Raw genomic sequence first — 27804 nt, 5'->3', positions numbered from 1 at the left:
GCATTAGTCAATGTAGCACACAGTATTGTAGAACGTGGTTCTGATTTCAATTTATGTTCCTAACAATAGCCTAGACTCGCTACTGTTGTTCCATTTTTACTAAATTTATTTAGTTCAATATTTACTTAGATATCACGAAAACGATCTTTTTTTTTATTGCTTAGATGGGTGGACGAGCTCACAGCCCACTTGGTGTTAAGTGGTTACTGGAGACATCTACAACGTGAATGCGCCACCCACCTTGAGATATAAGTTCTAAGGTCTCTGTATAGTTTTTTTTTATGATTGATAGATTACGGGTGGCCCGGAGGCCTTTCCAGTTTCACCAGGACATGTGGGCGAGTTCTGTATAGTTACAACGGCTGCCTCACCCTTCAAACCGAAAAGCATTACTGCTACACGGCAGAAATACGCGGGGTGGTGGTACCTACCCGTGGGGACTCACAAGAGGTCCCAGTAATTACGCAAATTATAATTTTGTGGGTTTGATTTTTATTACACGACGTTATTCCTTCACTGTGGAAGTCAATCGTGAACATTTTTATCTGAACTGATGAGTATATGCAGTACTCAACAATATTACTAGTTGCTATGTGGACTTTTGACGGATTCATACTCCATTACAAACAATCGAAATCATCAATGGCAGGTTAACCGGCAATAATTTGGAAAACGGAAACTAGCCCCAGTTATCAGTAGCGCAAGAACGTAATCACTTTCATTGCTACCCCGCGGAAGAGGTCGACCGCCGCGCGATATCACGCACGCAGTTCGTTGCGCGGAGTGAGTGCGCGCAGGCGTGCGCGATGTTCCGCGCGACTCCCAGGACCGCCTCAGTGTGAGACTCGCAGGCGACGCGACCCGGCCCGGCCGGGAATGGAGGCCTGCTGTGTGATCAGAGCGCCCGAGGACCTAGTGGGCGACCAGGTACCGACACTCGTTCTTGCCGCAGACCGACAGTGATCTCAAACGCTTATCTAGTGCCTAAATTACGGGACTTTGTGATCTTTATACACGAAAATTAGCCCGCGAACGCGGCTTGCTTTGTAAACAGCTGTAACGATTTTAAGCTAAACTAAAACTGTGTTAAGCATCTATCTACAGACACGTGCAAAATCTGGTTTGTGTGCAAATAATTCCGTTAGAATAATTATTATTGTAGGTACTCTCCGTTGTGTACACATACATTCAAAATTAGGCATTAAGCAGAACCTCAAGTTGGCGGTGTTCATTTAAAGAATTTCGTATAAAAAACTACGAGTTATTTTCTTGTGGAAGTGTATATATGTATATACGTATATATTAAGATAATAATAGTACAACATGCATATTTGTCGCGCGATATGGCCGAGATTACTGATCAAACACAAAATGTATCGATATACAACGTTGATTTATAGCACACAAAAAAAAACGCGGAAATAACATAAATTCGCCTTCAATATTACGTTACTTGAGAACTAGTGGAACATTGGACACTAAAAACAAATTATGCTTAACTATTTGTAAACATAATCAAAAAATTTCAAATTGTTTATTTAATTGCAAGAAACCTTAAATGTATTTAGCGGGTTGATTTAAAAACATATTTAATTTCATTACGGCACGAAAATTTCCACATTACAATGAAAAATATGTATTCTCAATCACTATTCTTCGATTGGACTCAAATTTTAAGTAATAATAATAATAATATTTTCCAAAGTATCTCAAATTATTTATACACGCAGTTAACAGCGATGACAAATATACAATTAGGTTATACAAGTATTTATTTTAAGAAGCTTTAATCTGATACCGTTGTATTGCATTAAAAAGACTTCAACGCCGTCCGTCGGTCACGGGTTACGCGGCACGCGAACCGAATTTCATCCTATTCGTTTCACTAAAAAGTTTCATTTGCGTAAAATGTAGACACTAAATGATTTACGTAATGTCTATATTATAATATAAAAATACTATAATACAACGAAATATAATGACTTATGTGTAGTTAGAAATATAGTGACTTATGTAAGTTACAATTAGTACAAAAAGTTTTTTTTTTAATTTTATATTCAAAACAAACCTATCGTTCTTAACAAACAAAATAATTTTTTGACCGCTTTGATTAATTTTTGTGAGCGCTAAATTAATAATCTGATTTTTTACAATTTTACCCTCTTTTGTTTTTTATTATCCGTCTTGCTTCCACGCGACAAAGGAGAATAATAATATCCACCCGATCGACATTTTTTTTGCACAATTACATTTTATGGGCCGGAGTACGACATAGACTCGCGCATAACTGTAAACTGTTTTATTATTAATAAAATACAGTTTCGATGCCACATTAACCGCAGGACACCTGCAGTTTCCGATAAAGAAAAATCTATTCCGTGCGTTCGATTTCAAAACATTAATTTAAGTTTATAAGAGATTTACAAAAATTATAATTTGTAATCGTTAATAAACAATTGCCATGATACTTTTTCAATTAATAGTTGATAAATAAAACACTTTTGGAATTTATAATTAATTTTTTAAATGTTTTATTACATATATTATTATATTATATTATATTATATGTATATAATATATAATAATTGTTATATAGTGATGCACACAACGATTGTAAGGAGGTTTAGATTGTTGTCCCCGTTCGGATTATTTTTACCATCAAGCTCTCTTATTTGATAGATAGGATAATATTTCTTAAAATACAATCAAAGTTTTGACCGCATGTCGCTAGGTAGGATGTATTTAATATCTACGAGCTCAGGAGCTGCTCCTTTATTATTTTATTATTCATTATTATACATAACAAAAAATATATATATTATATTTTACCATTATAATAAAAATTAAAGATATTTATCTCGAGGTGTGCTCCTTGAATTTACGAAGTAAGTTTCTGTTGAACGTTTTTAATTGATAGACACTTTAAATCAATTATTAAGTTTAATACTACGTATGTAGCGGTAATTATTATCTTTAAGAAAAACCCGAATCGCGATAACGACATTTTCAAGATAATTTTGTATCTATACAAGCTCCGAACATTCGACCCGTCGGGAGATCGAGCTGATCTTCTCAGCGGGTCGCGATTCCGATCCGGTAGTAGATTCATTCGGGAAGCAGCTGCTCTTGAGTTGTTAAGTCTCCTTCGGAGGCGCTCGGGCAGCTGTTAGTAAATCCCACTCCTGGCTGAGCCTTTGCTCGCCCACCTGTCCTGGTGAAACTGTCGCTCGGTGAAGGATATTCCGTCTCGTTTTTCTCTTTTTAAGCCCACCTATTCGCTGGTAGCCTAAGGGGCTATTTCAGCTATGCCTGGACGAGTAGGTGACCTCACGGGCTCAACCTGAGAGAATTTGCTAACATCAGCCCTAGCAAGAGCAGTGCTTTGCAGAATCTACCACCGGATCGAAATCGCGACCCACTGAGAAGATCCGGCGAGAAACTCAGTAGACTATGTCTATTGATTTTCTCGTTCACCGCCAAACGTACAAGTCTAAATTAAATATTGACAAATTCGTCATTGAAAGTATATATGTTTTATGTATTCATCACAGCAGAGGGTGTAACAAAATTGTTCACCCCGAAGCGAATGCAGGTAGCGGCGTTGTTTATATCTCAAAACGACAATAATGAAACGCGCTCCGAAAATTATCTCAAACCAGTGATCTTAGCATTTCATCTGATGTTATAGATAACATAACATAAATACATTAATCAGCCTGTATTTCTGCTACCTTGATCAACGAAAACTACCTAAAACTAAATATCTATTACAAATAAATAAAATTGGAGTGTCGGTTTGTAATAATAAAATATCCACTTTTTACTAAATCCGTAATACACAGTACATACACCAAAATAATTTTTTATTTTTATTTTGTCTGTTTGTCTGTCTGTTTTTTTTTTTTTATTGCTTAGATGGGTGGACGATCTCACAGCTCACCTGGTGTTAAGTGGTTACTGGAGCCCATAGACATCTACAACGTAAATGCACCACCCACCTTGAGATATCAGTTGTAAGATCTTAGTATAGTTTGTTCCGACTAATCTCTGGAACGGCTGAACCAATTTTGATGGGACTTTCACTGATAGGTAGCTGATTATATAAGGAGTAACTTAGGTTACTTTTTTTAGACTAGATTCACCGCGCGGCGTTACCCGTGGTATAACAATAACCGCGGGTAAAATCGCGGGATTCGGCTAGTAATAAATAAAAAATTAAGAAAGAATATGTAAGCGTCAATAAGTCAATAAATCGTAAATAATACTCACATTTCGTTTATATTGCCAACAGAAACTAGTCGGTCCATTAGTTTAAGGTAAGGTAACTTTTCACAGTTTGAGGGCTATTTATTCATAAATACTATAACGTGTTATATTTATCCTTTGATGATCCAGTATCTCTCGAGAACTATTCTGCGATTCTAGAGACAAAAGAATCACAAAAGCAAGCCGATTTGATAAAACTAGTGTTCCCCTAGTAGTCGAAATTCGACTATAATTAATTGAAATAAATAAATTTGTACATTATTATGGTTCTATTGTCAAAGACTTATTATACTTATATAATCACAGATTTCGCCAAAACCACACTATAGACTAATAATATTAAAGACAAACAAAATCTATTCTCAATTTGACCACAGACTTTAAACAATAACAAAATATATACATGTGTTGAGTCAAATATATAGTATTGTGTGTAATGTCTTTTTTTCATTAATTTAATGTATTTTTTATGCATAATTAAAAAAAGATTAACAGTCTGCACTCCTTCTCTATATTCTCTATAATTGTGGGAAATTTCATACTCCTCCGTCCGCGCAATTTTAATAAAAAAGGGTACAATGTTTTTGCTTCACGTTTTTTAATTTTTATTGCTTAGTTGGGTGGACGAGCTCACAACCCACCTGGTGTTAAGTGGTTACTGAGACCCATATACATCTACAGCGTAAATGCGCCACCCACCTTGAGATATAAGTCCTAAGGTCTCAAGTATAGTTACAACGGCTGCCCAACCCTTCAAACCGAAACGCATTACTGCTTCATGGCAGAAATAGGCTGGGTGGTGGTACCTACTCGCGCGGATTCACAAGAGGTCCTACCACCAGTAATTACGCAAATTATAATTTTGTGGATTTGATTTGTATTACACGATGTTATTCCTCCACCGTGGAAATCAAACGTGAACATTTGCTAAGTACGTATTTCATAGTACACGTATTCATATTATATAGATGCGCAATGTACTTACACGCGCGCGTAGTGTAAAGCAATGATGAATGAAATAGCGTCTAATGCACAGAAGCAAACAAACTCACGGCCCACCTCAAGGCATCGTCTCATCGTAGACGTCACAACATCAATGCCGTCAACCTTCTAGGACAGAAAATCGAAGGTTCAAACACGATACAATAATACATACCTAGTCCACTCATAAGTTCCGCTACAAATGAAAAGGCATTTTTTTAAATTTAGTAATGTAATATTATTAAAATTTATACCTACATATTTATTAAAATCGGAGCAAAAAATAATTTAAAAAAAATCTATTCGAAATGGCCATCTTTGGCTTTTATACAGGTCTTTAATCTGTCTGGCAACGAATCTATGGATTTACGCACAGTTTCCAGGGGAAATTTCGCCACTGCTTGCTACAAATATTTTTTTAGAGACTCTATGTCGAAGTGTCTTTTAAAGCCGGCCATCTCGTCTAAAATTTACCATAATTTGAAGTCTAAAGGGTTGACGTCTGGGCTAGATGAGGGCCAGTTTTCAGCTCTTATAAAGTCCGGAACGTCGGTTTCAAGCCAGGCTTGGGTAGTTCATGCCTTGTGACCAGATGCAAAGTCCTACTGGAAAGTTCATGATATATTTTTAAAAAGTGTATTGCTGTGAGGTTTCGCAACATGATCCAACACTGTATCTTGATACACTTTGAAGTTTTCACTCCTTTTTCACAAAAATGTAGTTTTGTGACTCCTTGATAAGACACGCCCCACCAAACTATCACTGACGCAGGATGATGACACTTGAGCAGCTTCTTTAGGACTGTGAGCGTACACTTTGTCATTTTGCTTATTGTAGTGTTCTTCAATCCTGAAAATGTTTTCATCGGTATGGAGGATATTTCTGTGCCTTTCACCTGCGTATCGCGACACAAGGCGTTTTGATCGATCCACTCTCTTTAATTGTAAAGATTGATTTAGGGCATGTCCTGTACATCAACGATAAGGACCGAGCTCCAGGTCTTGTTTTATAATAATACGCGACAAAGTCCTAGCGGGAATCTTCATTTCTCGCGATAAGATTTTTTGTTTCCTAATGGGGTTTCGACGAATTCTGGCTTTAAGAGCATTAACCGCCCTTGTATTTCTAAAAGCACACGGCCGCCCCAATCTTTTCTGGTCTTTGACAGGCGAAGTGTTGTTGTATCTGTTGATAATACGATATACGAACATACGGCTGATACCAAATTTTTGAAGTGTCTGGAATCTGACCGACGGCTCCATACTCACTTTATGCAAGGCAATCACTGCAATCCTGTTTTCTTTAACACCCCATTCCATATTGTAATTCGATAACGAACACCAAAAAATATCAATATGTGAAATGGCGCAAAATCAAACGAAGCTTTTAAAATAGTATACGGGTTCCAAATTCAAAATAATAAAAAAGTTGAAAAAAAGAAAGGTTTTATGTAACAGTATTTACGGCCAGACTAGTTACATACATATAATGCTACCCTTCAAATCGCAAAGCATGCTTGGCATTAGAAATATAGCCACAAAATATGTCCGCAGTAAAACATACTTTCGCCCATAATTTACATTATTTAGTTAAAAAGCGTCTTTAATTTAATAAAGAACTGGCCTTCGCATAGACATCTAGTTGTATATCTCGTATAGAAAATGCACTAACCAAATAAATTCATGATGCGCCGTGATTATCATTGAAGATGTGAGACGTAAATCGTTTCGTTGATCTGAAAACCTTCTCGGAAAGACTAATGATAACTACAAAGCTATTTGAAATACACGAATATACGTGAACGAATAAATCGAACAATTAAACAATTGTATGTGTTTAAGTACCTCCAAAATCTACATACAAAGTATTAAAAGATGGGTAATTAAATTATTTTTGTAGATTGTCCCGGGCGGCGGCCGTTTTGGAGCTACGCACGCCGCTGGGCTCTTCGACTCCTGGTTTCAGATGCAGGTTAGTACATTTTAGATTTCAAATTAATATTTTTACGCATATCGAAATTAATTATAGAAGTTTCTCGCGGGAACTAAGACTGTTCGATGAAATTTATCGTCAATATTCATATTGACTTTCATAGTAGGAAGCAGTTTGGCTATGCTCGCAAGATTTCTAAATAATGGTGGTAGGACCTCTTGTGAGTCCGCGCGGGTAGGTACCACCACCCTACCTATTTCTGCCGTGAAGCAGTAGTGCGTTTCGGTTTGAAGGGTAGGGCAGCTATTGTAACTATACTTGAGACCTTAGAACTTATATCTCAAGGTGGGTGGCGCATTTACGTCGTAGATGTCTATGGGCTCCAGTAACCACTTAACACCAGGTGGGCTGTGAGCTCGTCCACCCAACTAAGCAATAAAAAAAACATTCACCTGATTGGTGAGATACAGCCTTCGACGGCAATCACAAGGTAGTTAGTGGTCAACGCTGTTACTGCCAAATACATACTATTTGTTTTGGTGAGACTCGAAGGAAACTTCCAAGTGATGGTTTCTGAAACGGTTTAAGTTCGTGCTTAGTTTATTAGTGTTTTCATGCTTAGCTTTGAGACGACATGAATATAATATGAGTAAATACGGTAAATCGGTTTCTGTTTGTTGGTAATATTTATTGAACAAAATAAACAAAACGGTACTACAAATGTACGGACGTAATTTTGAAAGCGTTATGTTCCGGAACGCCTTAGAGGGCAAATGAAAAAATTTTGATCGCATAAAAATGGATGAATGAAAAATAACACTGCTGAAATATATTTTTTAATACGTGAATGTCTAAAAGATCACACGACCGACATAATTTTAAGTGATTACCGAAACCCAGAGGCATAAGTAAAAAGCGGAACGTATGATTGCTTTGCGACAAACACAGGCAAAATGATGGTATCTATCCGTGCTAGTTTGTAGCATGCCTTAGCGCCAGCGTACTACATAATTATTGTATATCAATTTAGTATTATGCAGTTCACATTATAAAAGGTTGTTTAACACGATGCATAAGATAGACTCGAATCCTATTTCGATAACGGGGATGTGTGAAAATTTAAAAATATATCAGATAATTAGTCATACTAGATACATGCTATATTATTATTATTGTTCTGGTATCGAATTGTAAAATAAACAAAAAATACATTGTGTTTTTAATGGAAACACATCATAAAATGATTTATTGGACTAATATTTCAAAAAGAAGATCGCTAAATAAATATGCCAAATGAAGGCCAAAAAATAACGATAATAAAACAAAAGAGAACATCTAATATACAAAATCAATATCAAGGGTTATTACGATTTATTATTACTTTGAATTGTGATCAAATTTTGAACGAGCCGCGAACACTGATCTATATATATAAAAATGAATTACTGTTCGTTAGTCTCGCTAAAACTCGAGAAGGCTGGACCGATTTGGATAATTTTGATCTTGAATTATTTGTGTCCAGAGAAGGTTTAAAAGGTAGATAAATATGAAAATGCTCGGATTTAAATAAAAAAATAACAATTTTATTTTTCCTTTGATGTGTCCCCAGTCGGACGGATTCCTTTTGTTTATTTTATACAAAAGTTTAGGTCTTTTATTTATCGATTGAGGCACTACGAAGTCAGCTAGCTTATAAAAACCAAATTCATGTACGTACATAAAATGCAGTCGTAGCAGACCAATAATTCTTATTGAAAAATGAAATCTTCGTTGGGACTTTATCCAAATGTCAATTCAAGACATATCCCTAAGAGTACCGATAGACAGGCACTATATGAATGAATAGGTTTCTAATCAACAAATTCTAAACAAAATAACTAAGCTAAAATGACATTTATCGCTCTAACAATAAAAACAAATTTTGCTTGTACACCGTTCAGTGATAGTTTAAAGTAATTCGTATTCTGTATAGTGTTGTGACATTGTCACGTATGAACGACACATCTGTGCATATGTTTAAATGAATCCCACAATAAACGGGAATCTTAGCTATGCGTCACTAAAATAATGCTGCAACTGAATTGTCTAACTTGAAAGGAAAAAGTAAATATTACTACTTTATTTAAATTAATAAAAATCGGTCATTTAATAAAGATAGATAATTTTATACAGATAAGGTCTGTTGTGACACTGTCTACCATTTAATAGTAAAAAATGTTAGTGAAAGGAAAATGGAAAATTTTGTTGATTAATTTTGAATTCACGTAACAGACATAAAAAAAATATTGAAATCTGGATACGACAACGTCAATGCGATTATAATACAATTTATTCGTGTTTCGGTAAAATTTGAATGATTCTATTAAATTGATGCGCGGATAAAAAATCTAAATAAGATCAATCACCTTCTTCTATCTTTCAGCCCAAGAGACGTCCAATCATGGATATGGGCCTCCCCTAAGCCTCACCATACCTGTACTATAAGATACTAATTTTTTTTTTATTGCTTAGATGGGTGGACGAGCTTACAGCCCACCTGGTGTTAAGTTGTGACTGAAGCCCATAGACATCTACAAAGTAAATGCGCCACCCACCTCGAGATATAAGTTCTAAGGTCTCAAGTATAGTTACAACGGCTGCCCCATCCTTCAAACTGAAACGCATTACTGCTTCACAGCAGAGTCCCCAGAGTCCCCCTCCTACCACCAGTAAAAGCAATAACTAAGCAATAACAACAAAATTTAAAGCTTAACGACAAAGATACAAATATAATTGATATAGATCTGACATGCTTTGTAACGTAAAGAATTACATTTGATATGAAAATACACAGTTCATTGGAGCTAAAATAGTATAAAAAGCATAAAATAACGTACACAGATTAGGCCAATTTACACGGTACATAAGTTGTGTAGACGTCATTGTGGCAGGGCATCCACCGTGTCGATCGTATGGGAATCGCATTTAAATGAACCGGATAGTCAATGCGCTTTGCGGTCAATTTATTCATTAATAAGAATACACAGCAACTGATAAATTATATGATTTAACCAAATATATATTTTCGGCATGTTTGGTCTTTTGCTGTCAGCTTTAAATACGATCAGAGGAATATCCGCCGTATGCTTTATTGTTAATCACCATGAACGGAGTAAACTACAGCCATTTAAATTAAGAATAATTCCGAAACTCATAGACCGCGAAAATGCAAACGGCCATCTTGAATTAATAATCAATTGAACTAGAAAACTATTTAAGGTTCATAATTTTTATACCAAAATAAATGGGAAATTTGATACGGCGAAACTTACATTATGATATAATGTAATTAATTATCTTACTGTACTTATTCTCACAGTTTATAAACAAGACAATTTAAAAAAAAATGCTTTATACATATTTAATTATTGAAATACTAGTTCTTAATCGTGTACTTTGTGTATTTTAGTTATTAGTCTTATGTTTTAATTAGAATTATTGAAATTATAACGTATTTAAAATATTTTATGAGAGAATTATTTTAAATAAATCTAATCGAATACAAGATAGTTTGTTGGACTACATTTGAGAGTACGATCTTTGAATCGGGCGCATATTCTTCGTTTAAAAATGTTTCTCCCGCGTATTTTTCCAAATAAGATATGACTTAAAGGACTCTGTCACCGGGTCATAAAATAAAAAAAAATAAAAAACAAATACCGCGTATTTCTAGAACATTAATATATTTGAGTATTCGTTAATTAGATTCAATTGTTTTAAATACACAGTGCGTTGCTATAATCGATTAAATCAACGCGTTATCAGTGGCAACGATTTCATACCGGAAGAATTTAATGTTTTTTCGTGCAATTTTACAAATAAGCGCCGAATGGAAATCCAGTTTTTTTTTCGCGTATCGATGAACGTAACTCAAGCAATTCGTTGATAACAGTTAACCGTTAATGCGTTCGAGTTTTTTTTTCTTGTAACATTTCGAAATAACAGGTGCGTAGCGATACGAACCATTGATTGATATTAGTGGGAAATTTGTAGTTTGTGTCGGGTCTCAGTTACCACTCAACTCCAGCTGTTAGATCCAAATTCAAAGTAATTAGAAGTGAATTCTAGTCTACAAGATCTAAAATAAAGAGTATGTCTGATATAATTATATATATTTTTTTTTTTATTGCTTAGATGGGTGGACGAGCTCACAGGCCACCTAGTGTCAATTGGTTACTGGAGCCCATAGATATCTACAACGTAAATGCGCCACCCACCTTGAGATATAAGTTCTAAGATTTCATATACTTCTCTATAGTTACGACTATGCGACTGCCCCGCCCTTCAAACCGAAACGAATTACTGCTTCACGGCAGAAATAGGCAGGACGGTGGTACCTACCAGTGCGGACTCACAAGAGATCCTACCACCAGTAAAACATCTACAAGATCCACCATAAAATAAAGAGTATGTCTCTTATTATTATAAAATTAAATTTAATATTAATAAAGTTAACTTACTATTCTCAAGAGTAATTAATTCATTTACACAAATTCATTACAGGCAGTCTCGAGATTCAGTATCCATTACCTTTTAACTTCATTCGGTTCGTTATGAATTTAATACTCATATTTTTTTACTATCAGCATAAATCAATGTTTTCATTGGAAATGATCCTTAGTTTTATTTAACGAGAATGCAGACAAAGCGATTTGTATGAATTTGTTACCTGACTACGTACCTGAGAGCATTTACCTAGAAATTCATACCTCGATAATCGTATTGGGTCATTCCTACACGCCTTTTACACTCGCGTGCATCATTAAACGGTATGTTTATTTTATTATAACATAATATTTTGCGTTCTAGTGTTACACGCATAAAACGAATGCAGCTTTCTTATAACTATGAACTTTGAACGTTTATATTAATATTTGAATGTTCTTCTTCACTCACAATAATGTAGTTCACGTCATTACGAAATCCTCCCGATCCATTAACGGTGCTTTTAGGTACCACTAGCACCGGTCACCGTCCTCGTCCAACCCGTCGCTTACAAAGAAGGGCTCGACGAGCGAATTAACCCACAGACATAGCCTACTGAGTTACTCGCCGGATCTCCTCAGTGGGTCGCGTGTCCGAGCCGGTGGTAGATTCTGCACTGGTCTTGCTAGGGCCAGTGCAACACTCCGGTTTGAGCCCCGTGAGCTCACCTACACGTTAAAGTGAAGCTGAAATAGCCTCTCAAGGCTATCAGCATAGGTAGGAAAGAAAAAAAAAACACTATGATATATGTATGCACAAACCAACATAAATATACATAAGTAACGTTTTAATTGGTTCTATTTACATATGTCTATGTCTCTCGAAAAAACTGGTTGTCGTGAAATTTGTAGCGGGCAACTAACATACAATACGAAAAAATATTTCACAGATGCCCGAATCTCGCTAACGACGACGTTTTCAAGATAATTTCCGAACAATCGAGCCGTCGCTACCGAGAAATTTTATCCGTTTTTTTTAATCCTACCTATGCTGATGCTTCTCCTTGACGCGTTTTGCTAACACTGGCCCTAGCAAGAGCCATGTTTCGCAGAATGTACCACCGGATCGGAAACGCGACCCACTGAGAAGGTCCGGCGAGAAACTCAGCGGGCTGTGTCTATGGGTTAATTTACTCGTCGAGCCCTTCGTTGCGAATTCGGTTCGGTAAGGACGGTGACCGGTGATCCGCTTGGAGGAAGATCTTCCTTTTATAGCTACCCTCCAAAACTGTCTCTGAAAATATATAAATAAAGCACCTAGCTTACATGTATTTTTGAATCTCGTCATTAAATAAGCTTCTGAAGTGGCTATTCAAACTAAAATTTTCTCCTGTACTGTTTCAATTTCTTTTTAAATCGTCCATGTACCCTTGACATTGTTAGTGTCCACGAGGGGCAATGATTACATTACGTTACATGGATCGTAATCTCGTCGTTCACCCAAAATATAACATAAGATGATATCTGATTAAAAAGTACTCATAATGGTATATAGGTGGCGCAAATGGAAATCTGTTAGGCAAAGGCAATTGCAAAAAATCGAAACTTAACCTGAATTATATGAAGTAATCATCACACATCCTCATGAACGCTATATTTAGTGCCAACATGAGCAACGGAATAATAAACAGTGAAACGACAAAATCATTTAAGCGGTTGCAATTTCTACCAAGCTAGTTGAAGTGTATGAGGGAAGCCAAAAGTTTAATTTTCATCAAACCTAATCACTCATGCATGTTCTTTTGATTATTACAAATGTACAAAAACGAAATTGACTCGATGTTCTGAAATTATCACGTTACTTCCGTAACTATTGTATTAGTAGTCATCGGCAATAGCTTTTGTATTTTATTCAAATAAATATTATAAATAAAATTATTTACTATGATACTCACGTTATATGAAAATTTATGAATATTGCACGAATTGTTTAATATATTCGCTGTTAAGTGCCTTACGGTATAATTTTCCTTGCGTTAGATCATATCAGTTGACCTTTTATATTTCCACAGAAATAGGCCGCTCTGATAGTGCAGGCATCATTGCCTTGGCCCTAACAAAACGGTATTTGTCAAAGCCATTGTACTACAGCAGGGATTCCCAAACTCATTTGGTCTACTGCCCAGTTTTTTAGCGCCCCAATTTTTTTACCTACTTAAAAACCACTATAGCAAGAGCTCAGTCGCTTTCTAATAGTCCTCCTAGATGAAATTACAAATCGCCTCCCAAGCCTCTGCACAACGCCCCCTTTTTTTTCTGGGTATCTTACCGCCCCCCTTTAGGCCTGCAGCGCCCACAAGGGGGCATTTTCGCCCACTTTGGGAAAGGCTGCACTACGGGCTCCTTAATTGATTGTCTAACAGTTATAGATGTAAATTGACTGCGTGTGAACTAATATCTAATGAGTTGGAACAACTATACAAAAATGTCTATAGACTAAATGTCTGCTAAAAAGAGAAATTCGATAAAAAGACGCAGGGTAGTAAGTACTGCTTCGAAATATAATTAATAAATAGACATAGTACATAACTCTTAAGGCTCCATAGACTCCGTCGAAGCTAAGCCGATTATTACTTACGGCTGTCAAACCCTTCGAACTGGAGCGCATGATCATTTCGCAGTAGAAATATCGAAGGTAAATAAATATACCTCGCTAAAATAATACTTATTAGTATAATCGATAGAAAATACTCCGTCAAAAATTTCAGTTTCCTTTCAAGACACCTGTAGCAAGAGATAAGGTGGTTATTTTCTGATACGACTGCATAAGACTGTTGTTACCATTAGCAGGCAGCGGCTTGGCTATGCCTCTAGTATCGCTGAAGTCCATAGGTGACTGTAAGCTCGTCTGCCTACGCTCAAAGAAAATAAATAAATAATTATACTACAAACCATTCACACATTCCGTTTTGTCTTGGAATAATGAGATATTGACCTTACGAATTTAGTATTTAATCCCATTGTTTGGGCTAGCGTCTCGCCTACCATATATGCGCATTAGCTTACCCAGTATGACCTAACAAAAAAAATGTGTGCGTGTACTAGTGTACACACGTAAGAAGTGAAACTTCTTTATGGCCTTATTTTTCGAAAAATGATCTACATGCAACTTTCTAGAAATTGGTTAAATAAAGTTAAATTAGATAAAGTTTAAACAAAAGGATTTTATTATCATAGACATGAATACAAAAAAATGTGTGCGTGTACTAGTGTACACACGTAAGAAGTGAAACTTGTTTATGGCCTTATTTTTCGAAAAATGATCTACATGCAACTTTCTAGAAATTGGTTAAATAAAGTTAAATTAGATAAAGTTTAAACAAAAGGATTTTATTATCATAGACATGAATACAAAAAAATGTGTGCGTGTACTAGTGTACACACGTAAGAAGTGAAACTTGTTTATGGCCTTATTTTTCGAAAAATGATCTACATGCAACTTTCTAGAAATTGGTTAAATAAAGTTAAATTAGATAAAGTTTAAACAAAAGGATTTTATTATCATAGACATGAATACAAAAAAGTTAAATTAGATAAAGTTTAAACAAAAGGATTTTATTATCATAGACATGAATACAAAACAGATGGCGCGTAACGGAAAAAAAAGTGACGCGTAACCGAAAAATGTGACGGTAAATTTTTTTCCAACGCCGATAAGGAAGTTTCACTTCAAAAAGTTAAATTAGATAAAGTTTAAACAAAAGGATTTTATTATCATAGACATGAATACAAAACAGATGGCGCGTAACGGAAAAAAGTGACGCGTAACCGAAAAATGTGACGGTAAATTTTTTTCCAACGCCGATAAGGAAGTTTCACTTCAAAAAGATGGCGCGTAACGGAAAAATGTGACGCGTAACCGAAAAATGTGACGGTAAATTTTTTTCCAACGCCGATAAAGAAGTTTCACTTCAATAACATCTTACAACTTTATTTATGTACATTCGATTCCTGTGTTCTATTGCATTACCGAAGCCACTGTAACAGCATACGAGTTGAACAGTCCGCCACAATATCTCAGGGTAGCGTGATTAGTTTATTACACGGTAAAGTTCAGCGTGTAAAATAATATTATACGCGCCATTAGAGCGGCGGGCACTGTGACATCGTCCATTGTTCTGTTCCTAGTTCAGTAAATCTACGAGCAATGTCGTCGTTAGGAATGCGCATCGCTACTTTTACGATTAAATTTACCGGTACCCTATTCACGAATAATGAACGTAAATTTTTTAGAACGAAGTTCCTTATGGGACGATGCGGAGGGGTACCCAAATCGGGAAGAAACGTCCGTAACGTAAGATTTTTATTAGTAATGCACACAGTGTACGACTTAACTTTTATATAACGTACATAAAATAACATATTTTTTTTTTTTATTAATTGAAAAATCATAATAAAAAATGTATACCCGAATGAAAATTAAAATTAATATTTTTATAATAAGGAACTTCGTTCCTATCCGGTGTACCACGACACCACACATTTTTATTTATTTATTTATTGGCGTCAATTAGCCATCGGTAGCGCACACGCGTCCGTGCTCCGATAAGTAAGACGCCTTGTGTTCTCGTATCGAGTGATGCGAACAAATTAGATTCGATTTTTTTTTCTAAATTAAAAATGTATAAAGGAATAATATTCTCAATTGAATTATCATTCGTATGGCGTATTATGTACCGGGATAAAAACAAGTGTCTCTAGTCAGGTTCGAAAGTGCTGCGTAGTAAAATAGAGACTTCTGCTTCAAGTTACAACGTGGGTGGCGTTCACGATGTCATGTCTATGGGCGCCAATGGCAACTTAACACCAAGCTAGCTGTTACTAACTGAAACTATCGTTTTTGAACACGTGCTCCGTGCATAATACTGTAGTGGTCGCCGTGGCCTAAAGGATAAGACGCATGGTGTTCTTGTTTCAAGCGTTGCGAATATGCCGGGGTTGGAATCATTTCTAATGAAACACGTACTTGACGTATGAGGTATAGTATAAGAACTCTCAGACACAGCCCACTGAGTTTCTCGCCGGATCTTTTCAGTGGGTCGCGTTTCCGATCCGGTGGTAGATTCTGCGAAGCACGGCTCTTGCTAGGCTTCGTGTTAGCATCGTCGTCAGGTTTGAGCCCCGTGAGTTCACCTACTAGTTACGGTTACGCTGGAATAGCCTCTTTCGGCTACAAGCTTAGGTAGAAAAAAAAAAAAGTATAATTACCGGTATTTTGAATAATCGGTATACGTAACTATATTAATTTCCAGATTTCAAATATAGTAGGCAAATAAGGCACCATACTGAAATCTAAACGAAAAGTAAGCTTTTGATTACCTAAAATCTAAATTTGCCGACGTGACGAAAGTACAAAATTACTCATTGCAAAAAACATTCATTCAAAAAACGGCGACTTCAAAATTCTCCACAAGCACAACAACCGATTTCCTCATTAAAATGGAAGTATCTAAAATCAGTTCAATCGATTTTTTTTATTTCGATTAATTTAATAGGAGCCCTCAAAAGCAATACCGCCATCATCGCCGCATCATCAAAATTCGTTACGGCATTTTCGACTTTAACTTGAGGGCGACGGGCCGGTTCAAAAGTCATTCCGTATCGCGATTAGTCAAATTACATATAAATTATTAACATTAGTATGTAATAATACTCTTACCTGACAAATGACACAGTCGAATGCCCGTGCTGAGTTGCGTAAGCGGCTTCGTCAATGAGATAGACGTGAGGGTCGGCAATCGGCTCCCAGGGACAGGATTTACGGTCCAACTAGCCAACACAATGATCGTACTCAATACTTGATCGATTATGCCATTATGTGTGCGTACGTCGATGTATTCTTTTCTATATTAGTTAATTTTGTAACCAAATACATGTGTTAATCGAGGAAAGGAATCAATCGGCTGCCGTTGAGTATACTCAATGTAATTATAAATATGTGTATATTTTAGTTTCATTTTTGTAGCTTAGAGGTGTTACTTATGTTTTGAGGTAGGCTGTGAAAAAGTTAACACCTGTCATCTTGTCTCCTACCTACCGCAATCCAAAAACGGATTCGATTTCACACGAACAATTTGTGGTAGGCAGCGGCTTGGCTCTGTCCTTGGCATTGTTGAAGTCCATGGGCGACGGTAACCACTCATCATCAGGTGGACCGTATGCCCGTCTGCCTACAAGAGCAATAAAAAAAAAGAATAGCATACATTTCTTTTCTATTTCAAAATTAATTGATGTTGTAATGCGGGATGAAATGTCGGCAAATCAACTTTCTGTATTCTTTCTTGGATGGATTCATAAAACGCTCTGTTTAAATTAAATATTCGTTTGTTTTGTTTTTGTATTGTATTATTTTTACCAATTACCTACGGTTGTAGACAAGTTCACGAACCAATGACTGGTGTAAATCTTTTAACTGCCTATCTCAAAACACAACTGACGCATTTCAGCAAATAGAAATTAAAATATTATATATCTGTATATAATGTATATAATATTCCATATATATATATTTATAAATATGTAATAATACCGTGCCACATGGCGGTCGCATCACGATAGCATCGGTATCGCAGGATCCGACTGATGCATGACCACGACCACTCTGTCAAGAGTGTACGACTGGGAAGAAGAAGAAGAAGAATATATACGAGTATGTTTCTTATTAGTAGACGATGCGTTGTTTATCACAATAAGTCGAAACTTTGTTGTTACCGCCGCAGAGTATGTGTTTTTCATCAACATATGATAAGTAACGAAAAGGGATTACTTACTAGCTCCTTTTACTATATTTAACAATAGTTACAGCGCAGCTTGGTCGTGTTTCAGTAGTTATAAAATAAATTAAAAAGATATACTTAAATTCGTTTGTGCTCACCCCGTGTTGTAAGTTCGCACGAATTGTTAGGTCCTGTTTATTTCTGCAACCTCATATTCCGATATAAAAGGGCATAATAGCCTTTATTTTAATAAAGTTAACTTTAACAGACTTTAACTTTATGTCTCTGAGTGGGTGACATTTTTCACCTTTTGTCGTCTATTCTTGCTTCATCAACAGCCTAACACCAAACGACGAGAAAACCTTCAATTAAATTCTGCATGGTCTATCACCCATAACATTTTTTACAGTTAATATAATCTTAGTAATTTAACCCATAATTTTTTTGTTACAGTTAATATTATCTTAGTAACTTAACATTAAGCGTGACAAGTTAACCTGAATGTCACTAAGGACGGTTTTAAAGACGTACGTAAATGTGTCGATATCTTTGGCCACTTATCACTATACGAGTATATCAAGGAGTAAACATTAAAAAACTACATTTGCTTATAAGCAACTACGACTGATACTAAGAAAACTGACATTTAATTGTATATTCGAACGAAGTAATATTGTGAACTTGATTTTACGAACACGTTTATCGTACCTAATTAAAACAAAATTATTATTCTTTTAATGTAATAGTTCTTATTTATTTGTCTGCCGATATTCAGTTCTTTTAATTTATCGGATCATCAAAAACACCAATATTGCTGTACTGCATTATTTTTGCGGTATCAGGCTATATTCGAAATGCGGACGCAACACGACCGCTTACCTTGACGTTCCATCTAAAAGTGAAATATATTAGAAAAAAATAATATGATTGAATGAATGATTTTACCATAGAGTTTTTATCATAGACTTTACCATAGATTATAATACAATTTATCAGTTTGAATAAAGCGAGCGGTTTCCTTGCTTATCAATTTAATTCATATTTCACAAATGGCATCTTCAAAAAGCTTTTATTACTATCACTCAACTGTATAAATTACAACAGAGATAACTCGAATACTTTAAGCTTATAAACATATATTGATACTAAATAAATAATTATTAAATCAAGTCATTTATATAATTAGGTACCGTAACAATTCAATTAGGAATATTAAGGGCAAGGAGTCATGAAATTTCAAAGCACTTGATGAAGAATAGTACACACAGAGCTTGAGCCTTATCTCGTTATTACATTGCATCTAAAAGTAATTAAGTAATTCATTAACTTAAATCAAGAATCAGAATTAAATAAAGTTTAATCGCAAAACCAACGAAACAATGCAATATCTAATAGTAAGACTCCAATGAATCTATATTCAATTATAATCGAATTGCGATACGTTGTAAAAATCCCTTATTGCTGTTACTAGAATCTTACTAAAAGCACCCTGAAAGTGAAAAAAAAAAACAAAAATATGTCATGCCATTCCGTGTATATAGAATGAATTTATAAATTCTGAAAATCCCTTTCTAAATAAGCCTAGCCATAGGAAATGTTAATTTCTACCGAGAAAAACTTTCTGTATCACTCTTAGCTTAATTATTTACTTCTTGAAAAACATGATCTATTAATAGATCCAGATAGATTAGATCAGAATAGTACAGAAACAAGTAGACATACTTTCGCATTTATAATTTCGTTGTAGTTCGGTTTACTTTAAGTATTAGAGAAATATTAAATTGAGCAATAGGTTGCGTCATCGAACTTTGTGTTTATCGAATACGTTCAAATGTTTTGTATAGCTAAAATCAATTTTCAATCGAAAATCGGCCGCACTAAAAACCTTTGTGCATAAGCCGCCTTATAAGACATTTTTCACGCAACTATAAATAAAGAACGTTACGAAACTTTCCATTTAAATTTTAGTAAACAAAGATCAATCATAATAAATAAATAAAAAGAAACGTCTTTGCTAAGCTCTTTACTTCATCAACAAATTATAGTTACGTCGACTTTCACCGGTTGAAACCAAATACATTATACTGTTCATTTGGTAAAACTAAAAACAATTTATGTCCGTAACATAATAACACTTTGGGAAATATCTCAATACTTCTTTGCCATAATTCAAACTAACTGTTCGCTAACGAGAGAAATATTTTAAACGTTATTCGTGCTGCGTTCCATGATTGTAGTCGCCGCGACAATAACGTTACTTTCATTCATATTCTTGACTCTTTCGCTCCTTTACGTCTATCATTAGAGAAAAACAAAGAAGGAAATATCGTTCGCATAGGTTAGTACGGGCGACGTCAAATTGGTACTACACCACGTAAACTTAAAACGTATCTATTGAATGACCCTTTCAAAATTTTTGCAAGTCCGATTCTATTTTCATCCTCAAGGATTCTAATTAATAAGAAAGAGTAAGGATTATAATCTTTCAGAGTTGTTGACGTGTTTGCCCTCTCACCTAGTGCTTTGAATGATACCGCACGGTTTCCAAGCAACCTGTCGTCTAACTACATTCAAATTCCCTTATAAGAAACGGTCGTCCAGTCGACCAGGCGGTATTACAAAGTTTGCGGAGAACAGACAATCTGGGTTAGGGCGACGCGACCCCAAATCGATCTTGCAATCTCAGTCGTGTTTCATAGGAGTGAGCGAGATGGTAGAGTGTGACCTAGAGTAGCAGGTTGGGAATCCGGAAGGTATGAAGAAACCGGCTCGGCAGTGCATTTTTCCGCTCAATGGAAAGCTCTACGAATGCGAACCGATACTAAACATTTTTCTCAATATTTTGGAATAATCAATTAATGTCTTCATTGTAAATGTTATAATGTTATTTTATATTCTTCTGAGTCCTTAGTCACTATATTCTTCTATATTTTATAATTCAATACGCAATGTCTACTAATTAGTAAAAGTATTGCTAAGCTATTATCACTTTTGATTCTTTTGAAGGATGTGTTTCAATTGGCCGGCGTAAAATAGGTCTTCAGGGCTCATGGCAAGTGCTGACAGTGTGAAACGCTAAGGGCCTGTCCCATTTGGCGTTCTCATCTCGAGCGCTTTCTAGCCTGCGGCGTGGCGCGGCTCGTCACCTGCGGCCATTCGCTACATTCCTCGGCCGCGGTCATGTTGACACACGTCGGCGGAAAACTGGAAGCGGATGTACTCGCGACTTCTCTTAAACCGCTTTGTTTAATCACAATTCGTGTTATATTTATTCAGCGTGGGTGCACGTGTCCGGTCGCATCGTTGATTTGCAAAAACGCATGTCAAATACGATGTTGTCGTGTAAACTTTATACAATGTGATTTTAGTGGTTTACGCTAAATCTATTTATATAAAAACGAATTGCTGTTCGTTAGTCTCGCTAAAACTCGAGAACAGCTGAATCGATTTGGCTAATTTTAGTCTTGAATTATTTGTAGAAGTCCAGAGAAGGTTTAAAAGGTAGATAAATGAATGAAAATACTCGGAATTAAATAAAAATAACAATTTTGTTTTCCCTTTGATGTGTCCCCCGTCGGATGGATTCCTTTTGTTTGTTTTATGTTTATTTTATACAAAAGCTTAGGTCTTTTATTTATTGATTGAGGCACTACGAAGTCTGCCGGGTCAGCTAGTACGTAATAAAATATGACGTTAACTGTTCATTTCAGTCATATTATTTGTTGTATGATAGCTGTGAGGGTTTATTATATGGATCTGAAAACTATGTGTGGCCCAAATGACTGCGAGAGTGTGTCATCCGGTCTATTTCAACCGGGAAGCAACTCAGGAGTGTTCCGGTCCGAGTCCGGTTTTTCTATGACGCGTATGGGATCCGATAGCCACTTAGAGACAGGTCGCTTTGAGAATCATTAAAAAAAGTTGTTTATTAAAAATAAAATATAACACTTAATGTGGTTTTCACGTTAATATTTTCCTTTTTTTTGCAAATTGAGATTTCTATTGCCAATTTTAACATCAATTTAAATTAAGATGACGTTATTTCTTGCGATCATATAATAATTTAGTATGACCCCACGGTAAATCTGTTTCTGATCTGATCTGATTAGAAGAGAAATTAGAGAATTAATGACAAAAACATTTCATGCCGTAATTAGTATTCAGATTTCGAGTGTTGAGTTCAATATTGAGTAAAATTTTATGGCCTTAGAAATTTGGTTTCGATCGAAATTATCGAAGTGTCAAAGTTGCAGTACACCATATCTAGTTTAAGCTGCGCAGCAAAATGCAAAGATAGAGAGATTATTCTAATAAAATTTGTTCGGTAATAATTCGAAATAGTTAGTGCGTATTTATCTTTTACTTAAACTTAAAAAGGCAAATGATCCACACAAAATAACGACATAACATATCAAAAGATTTCACCTTAACTTTTTTAAACGAAATAAAACAGTTTATTGCCATATTGCATAATACATATTGTGATAATACGACAAAATTATTTAAAGCCGCAACTAAGTGCCGGTCAGGTATCCAAACATTATTGTATTCTATTCTATATTTTATGGAAATGATGAACGTAATTTGCTTCCTTCAAGTACAAATTAAATGGTTGATATTTCATTGACCTGTTCGCTGAGTGATTGCAGAAACATCGCTTAACGATCGTGTACTGAGGAGTACTATAGTTTGTGTATACTATTTATAAACTGCCGTAATACAAGATCCCTGTCCAAGTCTACGTTAATCTCATTTCATATAAGGTCTGGACGTAGTTCTTATTGTCTATATCTTTCCGGTACCTGCAACTCTATCTTAGGGCCCAGCTGTTTTGTATTCAAGAACACCATTTAACATAGTTAATTAAGAACATTTAAATAAATAATGTGATAAGCAGTTTTACCATTCAGTGGATTTGGTTGCTTTTTATATATTATACGGCCTTTTTTTTAAATGTACCTTTGTTAAATATTTGTCTGTAATCAGTCAAACTTCCCTTAATCCGATGTTGTGATAAATATTTCTAGAAATTTAAATGAAACTTAAGCGGTAGATACAGCAGCTTGGATGCGCCCTTGGCAATTCAGAAAACTGTAAGCAGCAGTAACCACTTATCGAAATGTACTACTGCCAGCTCATTTTTTTTTTTTTTTTTTTATTGCTTAGATGGGTGGACGAGCTCACAGCCCACCTGGTGTTAAGTGGTTACTGGAGCCCATAGACATCTACAACGTATACATCTACACCTTGAGATATAAGTTCTAAGGTCTCAGTATAGTTACAACGGCTACCCCACCCTTCAAACCGAAACGCATTACTGCTTCACGGCAGAAATAGGCAGGGCGGTGGTACCTACCCGTGCGGACTCACAATAGGTCCTACCACCAGTGGTTACACAAATTATAATTTTGCGGGTTTGATTTCTATTACACGATGTTATTCCTTCACCGTGGAAATCAATCGTGAACATTTGTTAAGTACGTATTTCATTCGAAAAATTGGTACCCGCCCGCCGGATTCGAACACCGGTGCATCGCAACAACGAATGCACCGGACGTCTTATCCTTAAGGCCACGACGACTTCATAAAGCTCATGGCGGTTCAATCTCAACAGTTCTTTAAAAACGCTTCCCAATTTGACCGTTACATTGTCTTCTTACGTGTGTTTATTTAATGAATGTTTTCACTACTTTATCAGCATTGAAAACTAGGATTTCGATAGAAATTTATTTTTAAAATATATTAATATTTAGTATGGCACGAATCGCATTTCGTCCCGGCTACATGTGTCATCGACTCGCCGACTCTATTTGCATTGGTTATCTTATTGACACGTTCAAAACACTTATCAGTCGGATGGTGACTTCAACGTAGGGTCTCAGTTCCTTTTGCGTGTTTTCCTTTTTAATTTTGTATCTATTACAGGAATTGTTAAACTAAACACATTTAATTGTATTTCAAAAACAGAATACTCAGCTGTTATTATATACGAGTATTAGTTAACTTTTTCTTTTCAGTATTTATGTAGTCATTTTCTGTTTTTCTAATCGACTTCTCAATATAACACGTTGATAATTAAAAAAATAAGCTGGTAAAAGATTTTTATTTTATTTTTATTAACAAATATGATTTTGCAAATTTAACAATTAAGATTGCGGATAAATGTGATATTATGATCCCTACATATACATATTTTGGTTAAAGCGACATTTTTGCAACTTTACACGAGGGCCATTTAAAGTTTAAAATTTTGGAAAAATATCATAACCGTAAAGTCTTCTTCTGATATTTGAATGGGTTAAATTAATTAATTGAAGCTCCATTAAAACATCGAATTCTTGATACTAATACCAGATAAAACGGAACTTTGATAACAAAAGAAAAATGTCGCATATTAAATGAAATGTCGCTTAAACCAGCCTTTCACCCCTCGATATATTCAACACATCTTAATCAGTAACTTGGAATAAATAGTTTGAAAACTGATTTCAAGTTCAATCTGAATCTTTTATTTTTTTGTGACTATCGTGAAAATCCTTTTATTTTCATTAACATCAGCGATTAGATTCGTATCTAGCGATGCACCCTTGTTCGAATCCCGCAGGCGAATACCAATTTTTCTAATGAAATACATACTTAACAAATGTTCACGATTGACTTCCACGGTGAAGGAATAACATCGTGTAATAAAAATCAAACCCGCAAAATTATAATTTGCGTAATTACTGGTGGTAGGACCTCTTGTGAGTCCGCACGGGTAGGTACCACCGCCCCGCCTATTTCTGCCATGAAGCAGTAATGCGTTTCGGTTTGGAGGGGTGGGGCAGCCGTTGTAACTTTACTGAGACCTTAGAACTTATATCTCAAGGTGTGTGGCACGTTTACGTTGTAGATGTCTATGGGCTCCAGTAACCACTTAACACCAGGTGGGCTGTGAGCTCGTACATACATCTAAGCAATAAAAAAAATAGTACTATTGTATTTATGTAAATTTATTCATAATGAATTCATCTGTAGTATTGTCATAGTACCGTATTTAATAATTACATTATATTATTATTATTACTTTCTTTATTGTTTTTAATGTTTTTCCTTCGTTTAACTCACTTTTTTCATAAATCATCCACTGACACAAATGACGTATTATTTCCTTAAGCAATTATCATCTCTGAGATTTTATTAGGAACTAAGGCCAAGTATTGATTATCCTACGGAAACCTGTTGAAGGATGATCGATAATGTGACATGACTACGATTATTGTCGCGTCACCATGAAAAGATTGAATATTACTGAGGTTTTTTTTGCATAAAATTTATTAATGATTTTGCAATATAGTTGAATACTTTCATGTCAATGTCGTATCTTTATAATCCGTTGAATAGAAATCAACGCGTAAAGCTATTTTAATGAAACAAAGATTTTCGTGTCTTTGTTTAGAAATCTAAATATTGAAAAAAAAACAACGATCGTGTAAAATAAGTGATAATAAAATTTCTCAGAACCGAGCGTTATATTAAAAAAAAATATATTGTATTTAGCGTAGACTTTATGATTAACTAAGATATTAACAAAAACATATTTAACACAAATTAACCGGCATCACAGAATAAACTAAATAGGATCACTGCTATTATTATGTGAACGTATTAATTAAAAGGCGTACGCATGCTTAATTGACGTCAGGTATTCAGTACAACATAATTATGCAGCGGATATCTGATTGGCAATTAAACTTCCGTTGTACGAACGGTCATTGAGAAACTGCTTTAGGGCCAAACGAGTTATGTTGACTCTTCTTAACAAAACCCACCGTTATGTATACAATACCCTTACTACAGTAGGACATCTTTGCATACCCCGCTTGTCAAATACAAAAAATAATACAACGTAACTTGTTGTACTGTTCATTAATATATCTTTTAATTTACTTTAATTTTTACTAATGGTAGGACCTCTTGTGAGTCCGCACGGGTAGGTACTACTATCTTGCCTATTTCTGCCGTGAAGCAGTAATGCGTTTGGGTTTGAAGGGTGGGGTAGCCATTGTAAATATACTTGAGACCTTAGAACTGATATCTCAAGATAGGTGACGCATTTACGTCGTAGATGTCTATGGGCTCCAGTACCCACTTAACACCAGGTGGGCTGAGAGCTCGTCTAACCATCTAAGCAACAAAAAAATCTTGACTGAACTCTTCAAGACCCGGAAGACTTCGTAGTGCCTCAATCGATAAATAAAAGACCTAAACTTTTTTATAAAATAAACTTAAAACAAACAAAAGGAATCCGTCCGACGGGAGACACATCAAAGAGAAAACGAAATTGTTATGTTTATTTAATTCCGAGCATTTTCATATTTATCTACCTTTTAAACCTTCTCTGGACTTCTGCAAATAATTCAAGACCAAAATTAGCCAAATCGGTCCAGCCGTTCTCGAGTTTTAGCGAGACTAACGAACAGCAATTCATTTTTATATATACTTAGTCTGGCCATAAATACTGTTACAATTAAAAATAAACAAAATATTACATTTGAATTTGGAATCTGTCATTTTTATATGATTGCTCATTGAGTTTTCTCATTTTGGCGCCAATACATTGTTTAATACTTTGCGATATTAAAATGGAGTGGGGTGATAAAGAGAACCGAATCGCTGTAATTGCATTACACAAAGTAGGTATGGAGCCAAATGCAATTTTTTAAACTCTCCATACGCTTGGTATTAGTAAAATGTTTGTGTACCGGGCTATTAATTGGTGCAATGAGACCTCCTCTGTTTGTGACAGAAAAAGATCTGGCCGTCCACGTAGTGTTCGTACGAAAAAGGTGGTCAAAGCAGTAAGGGAAAGAATTCGAAGAAATCCTGTCCGAAAGCAAAAGATTTTATCTCGGGAGATGAAGATGGCATCTAGAACCATGTCGCGTATTTTAAAAGAAGACTTAGGACTTGCAGCCTATAAGAGACGTACTGATCATTTCTTAACTGATAATTTAAAAGAGAATAGGTTGGTAAAATCGAAACAACTACTGAAGTGGTATGTAAAGGGAGGTCATAGAAAATTTTTGTTTACGGATGAGAAATTTTTTACAATTGAGCAACATTTTAACAAACAAAATGACCGTATTTATGCTCAAAGCTCTAAGAAAGCTTCCCAATTAGTCGACAGAGTGCAACGTGGGCACTATCCGACTTTAGTGATGGTTTGGTGGGGTATTAGCTATGAAGGAGTGACTGAGCCATACTTTTGTGAAAAAGGTATCAAAACATCGGCACAAGTGTATCAAGATACCATTCTTGAGAAGATAGTGAAGCCCTTTAACAACACCATGTTCAATAATCAACAATGGTCCTTCCAGCAAGACTCGGCGCCAGATCATAAAGAT

The 27804-nt window shown here is 35.5% G+C and overlaps 1 protein-coding gene and 1 long non-coding RNA gene across 4 annotated transcripts in view; both read left to right on the top strand.

The window, feature by feature from the left end:
• The first annotated feature begins 725 nt into the window (after positions 1-725).
• LOC105842151 (dendritic arbor reduction protein 1) overlaps positions 726-27804 on the top strand; it is a 70797-nt gene continuing 43718 nt past the window's right edge. For 2 of the 3 annotated variants that reach the window (XM_012693450.4, XM_062669440.1), the window contains exons 1-2: positions 726-927; positions 7147-7218. In XM_012693450.4, the coding sequence (XP_012548904.1) occupies positions 877-927; positions 7147-7218 (123 nt within the window). In that variant the 5' untranslated portion in view covers positions 726-876. Of the gene's footprint in view, positions 928-962; positions 1121-7146; positions 7219-27804 lie in introns of those variants that run through there. The other variant, XM_062669447.1, reaches the window with a different exon arrangement.
• LOC134199785 (uncharacterized) lies at positions 11739-19156 on the top strand. Its single transcript, XR_009974410.1, has 2 exons — positions 11739-11987; positions 18872-19156. It is a non-coding gene; the product is annotated as an uncharacterized LOC134199785 (long non-coding RNA).

This window comes from Bombyx mori, chromosome 1, assembly GCF_030269925.1.
Source record: "Bombyx mori chromosome 1, ASM3026992v2".
Lineage (NCBI taxonomy): Eukaryota > Metazoa > Arthropoda > Insecta > Lepidoptera > Bombycidae > Bombyx > Bombyx mori.
The sequence above is the reverse complement of the archived record's forward strand: the minus strand, read 5'-3'. Positions and strand labels throughout refer to the sequence as shown.